We start from the raw sequence: 12058 nt of genomic DNA, 5'->3' as shown, positions 1-12058 counted from the left end.
ATTAGTGTATATTATTTTATATTTATATTATATGCTATTAGATTGATTATTTTCTCATTTGATTTGCTCCTTATGAGGAAGATATTTTCCATTTTACAGATGAGAAAACTGAGGCTTAGAGGTAGGATGGTTTGGTCAAATTTATATAGCTAGTTATCAATGGGACTTCTTTTCAATGTCATATTTCTTGATTTCAGGTCCAGAACACTTCCCATTGAATCATAACTGCCTTTGCCAAGCTATGGCATTTTATTCTACTTCATTCTGTCATTCTACATAGAGCCAAAGAAATAAATTTTTAACAGTGATGGAAAGGGAGATCAGATAAAGAAAAAAGATAGCAAAGATGTGGGGTACTACTGTGACAAAATGTTGCATACATTGTCACTGTTTTATCATTTTGGATCTTTTTGAATAAAACACTACATGAGGACACAAAGTTCATAAGATGCATTAAACGATATAACTGGAAAAGAACCAAGGATTAGACCCTTTCTGTCATTAAAATTTCATTGTGGCTAAAAACAGAAAACCAAAGCTTATCACCAGTTTAAAAACTTAGACCAAAAGACCAGAATCAATTTTTAACAATCACTATATCCCTTGATCTTTATAAATGACATGACCCTTCTTCAACAAGTAGCAGCACAGCCAGACTGGTCAATGCAGTCAATAATAACATTTTTAGAAGGCATCTATTGCATAACCAGTCTAGGCAGCATTTGAGTTTTAACCAATTCTACTTTCCATTTCACTGACTTCCTTTGCAAGTTAAGGGGTGGGGATAGCAAATGAACAGAGGGCTCAGGTCCTTTTAATCACTCTTCTTCCTGGTACTATAATGAGGTTTGCAGAATCATTTCACTGGAGATTAATGAAATGGTATTTCTAATTTCCTGCCCTTCCCCTTCCCCTCCCACTCTCTACTCCCTCACACCCTTTATTTTTGCTTTCATATTTCTGAGCACTGACTTGACAGGCATTAGTTAATGAATGGCAGATAAATGTAAATTAATTTAAAAAAAAGTTTACTTCATGGTTCAGTAAGTTTCTAAATACATGTTACATATCAATACTTGCATTGAACCTGCCTGCGTGTGAATACCATCTGTCCATTGTTCCCTGTTATCTCTAGATAATGAAATCCTGTGCTGTGATACCATCTGAACTACAGAGGCTTAAAAAAGGCTGGATTCTGTATTTCATATTGAACTTGGAAAGAAGAGAAGGATTTCAGTCAAATGCAGAGCACAAAAGAATGTCTCGCCACCCTGAGCCAATATCCAGTGATTATGAAAAATCATCTGGGTCAAATTCCATTTCTGTTTCTATCCAGGCTCATATAGAAAATAATTTTTACTTCTGAAAACAACTATTTTGCAAAGACAAAATGACACATAGAAGAAATCAGTGATTGAGATAAAATGATCATCTTCTGATCCAATCTAATTTTTGATCATTTGGTCTTAGTAGTTCAAGTAGTGATAAAGGGCCCTCATTATATGGAGTACTCATTGTCCAAACTTAGCATTTTCAGAGCATTCAAAAATAATAATCACAGCTACTCACAAAGACCCTATAAAATAGGGTGATAATGGCCATCTCATTTTACTGGTATGTTGAGTACAGCAGTCAACTTATTCTGAACAGACCGTAAATATTTCCTTTAAAATATCTGAGACTTGGTTTCCTATCACTAAAGGGAGATCTTAATGATTGCTCTATCCATTCATTAGAAATGTGAGGACAGAAATAACAGATACATAGGTACATGTGTCTTGAATGTTTTATAATGGTATAAACCAATAAAATATAAGCTGTCTCACATTCATGTTTACTATAATGCCAAAACATGTGACTGACCACTGAGAAATTAATTAGTCAACTTGATGGGATACAAGCCATGAGAAGAAAGGCAGATAGAGTCAGGTCATCCTGTTTGCCTGGGTGGGGTACAGGGGTAAAGTTCAAGGTAGCTTTCTCCTTGAGAAAGTTTCTTCAGGCTTTCCATTTCAAACTGACTGTTTTTCACTGTGGTCCCAAATATGAAGCCTGACTGAGTATTTTGACTGTCATTCAACAAGAATTTAGTTTTCATTTACATTAATATGAACATGGTATTAAATTCCAGAGATACAGAGAAAAGGAAAAATCTCTGCCCTTAAGAAATATACTTTCCAGAGGGGAATTGATGAGGTCTAGATTTGGGGTACTTAAATGAAATTAGGGTTTAGTTGAGTGGCAGGTTTGGGGTACAGGGAGTCAGAGCTCCCTGCAATCCCCTTGGATTCAGCACAAAGATATGGCGATAACTGAGGTCTGGTAGTGGCACGAGTCCCCAATAAAGGCATTTATTGGCCCGATAGATAGATTGATAAAAGAGGTTTATTATGAGGTTTAGAAGTAAGGAAATAGGTGAAGGTAGAGATAAGGAGGGCACTGGACAGAAGGTCCAGTGGACAGAGGGTCCTCACATGGCTAGCATGTTTGGGACCTCTGCAAAGAGGGGGTCCCAGCGTGTCCCTTTTATATTGGGAGATTTAGCTAGAGGGGCTTTTGGGTGTAGCCCCAAAGTTGGCTCAGATCCTAATGGGGGGTTGGGAGAGGTCTGGATCTTCTATTGGAATACAAAGGGACCAGGATTTGTGAGTCAAAGGGTAATTACATTAACTAGGAGGGGGTGGAAATATTCTTTCCCACATCAGAATAACATGTGAATAATTAGATACATTTGAAAGAGAGAGAGAAAGAGAGACAGAGAGAAAGAGACAGACAGAGAGACAAAGTGATGGAGAAAGAGAGAATGAAACAGTATAAAAGACAGACTATATGTCTGTGTCTGTATGTGTGTGTGAGAGAGAGAGAGACAGAGACAGAGAATGAGAATACATAGAAGTCAATATAAGAAGGGAAGGTATTAGCAATTGAAGGGAATTGGGAAAGGTCTTCTATATAGGTGGGCTAGGAAAACTAAAAGATGGAAGCAAAGGATCAGAGGCTTCCAATCAATACTTTTTGGGAAGGCAGCTCCTCAACCCAACCTTTGTCCATACAATCAAGTGCCTTTCCTAAATTATCAATGCCTAATTTGGGCCCTAACTGATGTTATTGCCCCAACGAACCATCCATCCAATTTTCTGGGTTGCTTCTATCACTAAAAGACAAAGGAGAGAGAAAATTTCTCACTGACATTTCCTCATGACAAGTATACAAACCTGAAAGAGAGAGTACCATATTAAATCATCTCCTACCTTGGAATGCTAGGCCAGTTAGCATTCTCACTGCATTGATCTTGGCTAGAGAAAGCAGTGATCTTAAACAGATATGCTCAGATAGAGTACAATATTAATAATTTGGTGGTAATTGAGCCAGTATGAGGAAAAGTACTTGAACTTGTCCCAGTGGAGGGAAAGTACTAATAGGAAGCAGCACATGTCATGGGCTGAGACTTCGGTTTTTCCCCCTGGTAGCACACGTACCATAACATTGAACATCTGTGTTCTGTGAGGCCCCTAGTGACTCTGAATCCAGAAGCATCTGACAGCATATCAAGGGAGGCCTCTTCTTGATCACTACTGTTTGGCAACTTGACAAAGCATAGTTCAGATGTGTGGTTGCTTGTTAATGCTCTTATTCCTCAAAAGAGCTTTTGAAAGAAAAGATTGAGAATGTGGAATACAGATTATACTCTTACTTCATTGTCCACTGTGGCTTTTTATCCACTTATATTTGGTAACTTCATTTGATATGGGAATATTCTTTAAAGTCTATATATAAAAATGAGCTTATTTGCTGTGACAGCTGAGACTTGTACAAGTCCAAAGAAAAACATGATTCAGGATATTTAAAAAAATGAATCAAATCAATTTTAAAACCACAAACAATTATTTCATGGCAAAAAAAAAATAGTGAGCTAAAAAGGAATCTACTTGAAAAACAGTTTTATTGAGTAAATAAGGAGTTGAAAAGCAGAAATTTGAAATTAAAGAAAATATTTGAGTTAAAATGAAGTACTATTGTTTTATTAGTTTATTTTTTACATGTTTTTCCTGATACCAGTAGAACAGCTTTTTAAAAAAAAAATTCACTTTGTCTTTAAATCTCCTTTGATATTTTCTCTGGATGTGGGCAAATGGGCTGACTTCTGCATATGGGCTTGCATATGTATGTACTACACACACCCTCCTTCATTTGCATTGTATAATTGGTTCTTAATTTGGCCTCCTGGTTGTTCATGATTCCTGTAGCTCCTCAATAAATACAATTTCTCTTTGTTACTACAATGAGGTTCTTCTGCCACCTCAAATGGTTGGAAAATATGATATTCTATTAACCAGATCCACTCAAAGCCTAAAAAGTGATACTAGATGCCACACAGACATGCTCTACAACCAAAGACCTTTTCTATGTACTGCAAACTTATGCCATTTATCATTTCTCTTAGTTTACATTCTACTTTTCTAAGTCTTCTCAGTTCTTCTTTGCTAATGTACACACTTCTTGTTTATTTTCTGAGTTCTTTTTCTATTACAATGTATTGTCCTATCTTCATCCCTTTGCACTTTTTCTTGGTTTTGTACTATAATAACATCATTTCCTGAAATCTCTGATTCTTTTCTTTAGCATCTGCTCTTGACCACCATCTTTCTTCATTTGCTAAGAAAAGAGATTCTTCACCCTTTTTTTTTTTTGTCCTGGACCCCTGGACCTCTGGCATTTTGGCAAAGCTTAAAGACTCTTCTCATAAGAGCATTTTAAAAAGCATTGGATTAAAAAGGTAACCAATTATATTAAAAATAGTATCAAAGGGGCAGTTAGATGGAACAGTAAATAGAACCATACCCAAAGTCAGGAAGATTTATCATCATGAGTTCACATCTAACCTCAGATATTTACTAACTGTGTGATCTTAAGCAAGTCACTTAATCCTATTTGCCTCAATCCCTCATCTGCAAAATGAGTTGGAGAATAAAATGTCAAATCACTTCAATATCTTTGCCAAGAAAAGCCCAAATGGGGTCATGAGTTGGACACAGTTGAAAAAACTGAACAAACAAGTTATCATTTTTTTTAAAAAATTGATGGATGCCAAATTAAAAAAAAAAAAACTATGCTGTAAGATTTCTACTCATATACTAACCAATAAGTGTTTATGTCTATATACTCTACAATTTTACTAATGATTAATGTTGGAAGTTGTTATGGAAAATTATCATTTCCTTACTAATGCCAGTTTGGACAATTTTTTGGTTAAAATCATCTTTGATTATATTGGCAGGTCTGAATGACTTTAGTTACCTTCACACAAATTGTTTTGAATTGTCAATATATGTGGGCTGTGATAAATATCCTCATGAGAGTGACCTACCTGAAGAATGGGAAAATAATCGTGAATCTTTGATAGTATTTATGGAACAGGTAAGACTTTTTAAAAATAACTTTTTAAGTTTTTAAGTTAAAGTATTACTTTTAAGTACAACATTTTGCAATGTCCTTTGAGTGAAGATAACTTTACTTATCTTGAGTACTTGAAAGAGTACTTGAAAGGCAATTAATGACATAATTTTATACAAGGATTACGTCTCAAAAATTTGGTGCCATAAACCAATAATGTCAAAACTCAAATGGAAATGGGGGCCACTAAACTGTACTAAGGATCCCTGAGAGCTATATATTGGCTTAAAAAGCTACATATTCACACTATCTGCCTGCTGTGGCATTTTTACCTATTTTGTATAATATTTCCCAATTGCATTTTAATCAGATGTGGATATAGTGCCATAGAAACTGAGCAAGACAGAGATTAGAGACCAATTTACTAGTTTATTAAGTGGAGAGATATACTGGGACCAATGGATCCATGTTTGGTCCCAGGGCTGAATGAGACTATCATCTCAAAGAGTCCAGCCTGGAGCATTAGACAGCAAGACTCTTTTATGGGATAACAACAACAGTGACATAATGGGGGAGGTACCTGGGATGATACAATGGAGGGAGGTACTAGAAAGACTACTGATATTCTAATGACATCCAAAATGGATAAACCTTTATCCTGTCAAACATTAAGAAGGAATGTTTATAACCTAAAGATATAAAACCTTTATCTCATCAACCATTTAAGAGGGAATGACTATAGCCTGGGGTTTGGGGGCAGAGCAACTGAGGTAGACCTTTACCTCATCAAGCATTAAGAGGGAAAGGTTATAATCTGATGCAGAATAACTAAATAGGACAATGGGAAAACTAGGTCAGGACATCAAAAGGGAACTTTGGCACAATATGGACATAACTGGAAATATTGTGGGCCACATTGGCTGTCTTTGATATCCCTAATTTATATGTGAAAAGGGATCTTAGAAAAGAGAAATACAAACTATGTACTGATAAAAAAAACTTTAATGAGAAGACTTAAGTGTACACATACCTTTATTTGACCATAAATCTAGTTGGCTTAAAAGGAGTCTAGCTAGTTTTATTATATTCAATTGCAGACTGAAAAACTTTCCCACAAGAAATTCATTATCATTGCTTTATTGAAAAAGCAAAGACCTACCTTTTCATGCTTAAATGGTGTCTCCCTGAATGCTGTCCCTCTATTAACAAAAATTGTTTTGTCAAACTAATTTCTAAAGCAACAACTGTAATGCCAGAAAAACTGAACAAGATAGAGATTAAAGAGTATTTAATAATTTATTAAATAGGAGAGATTTATTGGGACCAATGGATCCATGTTGGTCCCAGGGCTAAATGAGACTATGGTCTCAAAGAATCTAGCTGTGAATGTCAAATATAAGATTCTTTTATGGGGTAATGAGAACAATGACATAATGGGGGAGGTACCTAGATGGGGATGACCTAATGGGGGGAGGCACCTAGGATGACATAATGAGAGGTACTGGAGAGGCTCCTGATATTCTAATGATATCTAAAATGGATAAAGACTTTTATCCCATCAAATATTAAGAGGGAATAAGTATAGCCTAAAGTCTAAGATATAAGACCTTTATCCTATCAAACATTAAGAGGGAATGATTATAACCTGAGTTAGAGTAACTGAATAGGACAATTAGGGAAACTGGGTCAGGACATTAAAAGAGAACTGTGGCACAACACAACGATGATGATGATGATACTTGTGGTTAATGGAATAGGATTAAATCAAAAAAATGTATGTTCATTTTCCAATGTTGCTACTTACTGCAGGAGTGTAAGGAGAAGTAATCTGCTTTATCTCCTGACCCTTATTTCCCTTATCTGTAAAGTGGGTATGACTCTGATTAAGAGATTCAGTGATCTGTCTAAATTGTTGTTAGCTTTCCTGACTCTATTAACTACTTTTTGAGTAGTATAACTAAAATCTTTATTTTTTTAAAAAATCTGAAATGATCATAGGAGCCTCAATTCAAGATATTCATATGGAAAGTCTTTAAAACAAAATTATGAAATTTCAAAGATATTTAAAGGCCCTCAAAAATCATCTAAGTCACTCCTCTCATTTATATGTTGTGTAAACTATGCCCTAGAAAGGACTTGGTATTTTTTCAAGTTAATACAACTCATCACGGTAGAACTGAGATTAAAATATAAGTTTCTTGAGATCAAGTCAAGTTCTTTTTCTAGTAGAGGTAACTAGTTAGATACACAGAAGACATAGTTCTAAAATTTAGAGTCAGGAATACTTGGAGTTCAAATCCTGCCTCAGCTACAGTTGTAGCTAGCTGTTGGCACAGTGGATAGAGTGCTGGGCCTGGAGTCAGGAAGAGTCGAGTTTAAATCCAGCCTTAGATATTAAAAAGCTGTGTGACTCTGCATGGGTCCACTTAGCCTGTCTGCCTTAGTTTCTTCAATTGTAAAATGGGAATAATAATAGCACCTACCTCTCAGGGTTATCACAAGGACCAAATGAGGTAATATTTGCAAAAAGTACTTAGCACAGGCCCTGGTTCTATAGTAGGTTCTGTATAAATGCTTATTCCTCTCCCCTTCCCATTTAGCTTCAGGTTCATCACTCATTAAATGGGGATAATAGTGGAACCTACCTCCACGAGTTCTTTTGAAGTTCAAATATATATGTAAAGTGTTTTTGCAAATTTTGAAGTTCTATATGCTATAATGCTATTTGATATCATTGTATATTCACAACTTCCCTCAAACCCTGCTGTCAACCTTTGCAAAATAGCTGAGCTCTCCTCAGCAGAATTCATGCTTTTTTCTCCATTACTTTTCCTGGCATGCAACAGGACTCAGCCTGATTCTTTCTCCTGCCCTGGAATCCCTTTGTGCTGGGAAATGCTTTTATAGATTTCCTTCTAGCCTGTTTTTAATTGCAAGAATTTATTTTTAAAAAATAGAAAAAGAGTTAGCTAGTATTGACTGAAGAAACCTTTGCTTTGCTGAAAATAAGGACTATAATTTAACCCCCCCAAAAAAACCATTTTAAGTAAATAAAATAGCAAAGTAGTTTCCTTTGAAGTAGATGAAATACTTTGGGCTTTGTAGCATAGAAAATTTTCTAGTGTGGATAATACAATGAGGTTTTGTAAAGAAATATGAATTTAAAAGTCATTTAATCATCTTTGGAAACATGCTCTAAAACTTTATACAATTTTGACTCCATTTCTTAAGCTTAACTATATACATGAAACTGATTGAGGTCACTGTCTAATGACCAATCATTTATTTTAATTGTTTGATTTTGTCATGGGATATATCTGCATATGACTCATTAAATTTTATGTAAATTGCCATTTCAAAAGCAATTATCCAGTGCCCTATCTTTGGTTTTCTACTCTTATCTAACTATAAAAAAAAATGAATAATGGATGGAAGAAGGGAAGTATAAGCATCCAGATGTGAAGGTGCAGCCTGTAATCATTGCCATTGGAAAGGCTAACACTGTTGAATCCCTTGAGCTCAAGAGGGTTGAGTTATAGTAGGGCTAAAGCCAATCAAATGAACACAGTAGCAAATGCTACCAGTGTAATGAACCCCCAGGAACTGAGAGCCTATTCCTGAAGGGTGTGGGTTCCCTCTCACCAGAGGTCTTTAAATGGAGACATGTGGGATGACTACTTATTAGGGATCTTGAGGAAAGGACTGTTACTTAGGTATACCTTGGAGTGAATGGGTTCTTAGGTCCCTTTCAATCTGGGAATATTATTTGAGTAGAATCATACAATATAAGAATTGAAGGGTTTTGAGATGCTATTTACTCCTACTTAAACTTGACCATGAATCCCCTGTATAACAAGTAGTTATCTAGCTCCCAATGGAAGACCTTTTGCCTCAGAATCTTTTTTATTTATTTATTCACTTATTCATTGATTCATTCATTCATTTATCTATTGATCTATCTATCCATTCATTCATTCATTTATCTATCTATTGATGATCTATTCATTCATTCATTCATTTATCTATCTATATGTCTATTTATTTATTTTTGCTAAGTCAATTGGGGTTAAGTGACGTGCCCAGAGTCACAAAGCTAGTAAACGATAAGTGTATGAAACCAAATTTGAACTCAGGTGCTCCTGGCTTCTTGTCAGGATCTGGTACTCTTCTTGAGAGGCAGTTGATACCCTTTTGTAATCATTCTTTTTAAAAAATGTAGTCTTTGTTTTACGTGGTTTAAATGTTTTAGCTCATAATTATAGAATCATAAATTTAATGATAAAAGTATCTTGCAGTGCAGCTGTTGAAACCCACTCATTTTTATTATTTTTGAGAAGTGTTTATTGATGTCTATTGTTATTTTTTTACATTAACAAAATTTTTCCCTAGCCTCCATCCCCTCCCACTCTTTCTCCCAGATTGCCGGATCATATAAGAAATAATATTTTCCAAGACAAAAAAAAAAAAAAGAAAGAAAGAAAGAAAGAAAGAAAGCAATATATTGACGTCTGAAAATATGTACAGTGTATCATACTTATGGACTTACATCTTCTGCAAAAGCATGCAATAGGGGTATTTTTTCATACCTCTTCTTTTGAGCCATGTTTGTTCTTTGTAATTTTTAAACATTAACTTTTTATGCTAAGCTTTCTGTTTCATTGCTTCAATCTCTGGTACTGAGGACAGAGTGCTGAAATTGGAGTCAGTAAGACTTATCTTCCTAAGTTCAAATCTCGCCTTGAACACTTGCTAGCTGTATGCTGTTTGCCTCAGTTTCTGCATGTTCAAAATGAGCTGGAGAAAGAAATGACTAATCACGCCAGTATCTTTGCTAAGAAAACTCCAAATTGAACTATACTCAAAAAGTTATCAAACTGTGCATACCCTTTGATGCAGCAGTGTTTCTACTGGGCTTATACCCCAAAGAGATACTAAAGAAGGGAAAAGACCTGTATGTGCCAAAATGTTTGTGGCAGCCCTGTTTGTAGTGGCTAGAAGCTGGAAAATGAAAGGATGCCCATCAATTGGAGAATGGTTGAGTAAATTGTGGTATATGAATGTTATGGAATATTATTGTTCTATAAGAAATGACCAGCAGGATGAATACAGAGAGGACTGGTAAGACTTATATGAAATGATGCTAAGTGAAATGAGCAGAACAGGAGATCATTATATACCTCAACAATGATACTTGTTTGAGGATGCATTCTGATGGAAGTGGATCTCTTCGATAAAGAGAGGTAATTCAGTTTCAATTGATCAAAGATGATCAGAAGCAGCTATACCCAAAGAAAGAACACTGAGAAATGAATATAAACTGCTTGCATTTTTGTTTTTCTTCCCGGGTTATTTATACCTTCTGAATTCAATTCTCAAAAAAACTGATTCTTATAAATTTCATTCATTTTCCAGTTTATAAATGTTACTTCTAATATGAGTTTATGGGTCCTTTATAAATGTGTGGCTATTCATTTTAATATCTCAAAGAGTAAATACTTTGCTTTACATACAGTGCAAGCAAACTCTGCTATATGACCTTATAGGACATAGAATAGTATTTTCTGAATCTAGGGATATACTAAGAATTAATAACAAGTCTTTTGAACAGTGTGATCATGTAAAAATTCTTAACAGTAATTAGTCTTTAATTATCTCTAAAATACCACAGTATATTTTCCATTTTAAATTTCAGAAATTAATTTATTATTTTGGGTTAAACCATGTAAAATTAATTGATTGATAACCATATATATATATATATTTATTTATTTAATTGAACAGGTTCATCGTGGCATCAAAGGCATAGTAAGAGATTCACATGGAAAAGGAATTCCAAATGCTATCATTTCTGTGGAAGGTGTTAACCATGATATTCGAACAGGTACTGATATGTACATACATACATATATACATACATACACACATATTTATTTATATATAAAACCTTATTTTCTTTAACATATGCAATTTTCAAAAAGTGTAATTATACCAAACCATGAGAAACAAGATTTGTGAAAAAGACAATAAACACCAAAACTGAATTCTCTTTTTCTCTTTCCTATCATTCTATTATTTTGGGCCCACCCAACAGTAATTTTCTGGATTCTTCTTGATTTCTCATTTCTTTCATTGAAGATAGAAAAGGAAGAGAGGAGAAAGGATTCAGCAATAGATTTATTAAGTATCTACTACAGATTAATAGTTATGCTAGGGAAAATCATCTGTGTGCGCATATGTATGTATATGCATGCATACATTATTTATTTATATTTTAAGCAACAAAAATGTTTTGTATACATTTTTCCCATTGTTTGTAAACACATTTCTGCCTACACATAAATATATATCATATGGGGTTAGAGATACTTTTACTTACTTCCTCAACTAGACTCAAAAACTGGCTTTAAGGAGTTTAAAATCTGGCTCAAGGAGGTAAAGCATATACAGAAAAAGAACTAAACATATAATAAGACATCATATAATTAGTACCACACAGTGATTATTATGGGAATTCTAAAGAGGACTAGATCACACTAGATTGAGGGAAAGATAAGACTTGATCTGGGCCTAAAAAAAATCTCAAATTTAGAGTGTGAAAAACAAGAAGAAATAATGGCATTAGCAGAGGTGGCGAGATATAGTTAAGGTTCAGAAAAAGGTAAAA

At 34.6% G+C, this 12058-nt stretch overlaps 1 protein-coding gene across 1 annotated transcript in view; it reads left to right on the top strand.

Moving 5' to 3' along the window:
- The window catches only part of CPXM2 (carboxypeptidase X, M14 family member 2), a 264562-nt gene that overhangs the window by 236674 nt on the left and 15830 nt on the right, over nt 1–12058 (top strand). Inside the window, exons 12-13 of the mRNA XM_051981609.1 lie at nt 5279–5418; nt 11176–11275. Of these exons, the coding sequence (XP_051837569.1) occupies nt 5279–5418; nt 11176–11275 (240 nt within the window). The remainder of the gene's footprint in view (nt 1–5278; nt 5419–11175; nt 11276–12058) is intronic.

This window comes from Antechinus flavipes, chromosome 2, assembly GCF_016432865.1.
Source record: "Antechinus flavipes isolate AdamAnt ecotype Samford, QLD, Australia chromosome 2, AdamAnt_v2, whole genome shotgun sequence".
Classification (NCBI taxonomy): Eukaryota; Metazoa; Chordata; class Mammalia; order Dasyuromorphia; family Dasyuridae; genus Antechinus; species Antechinus flavipes.
Note: the sequence above shows the minus strand (reverse complement) of the source record. Positions and strands in the feature narration are given on the sequence as shown.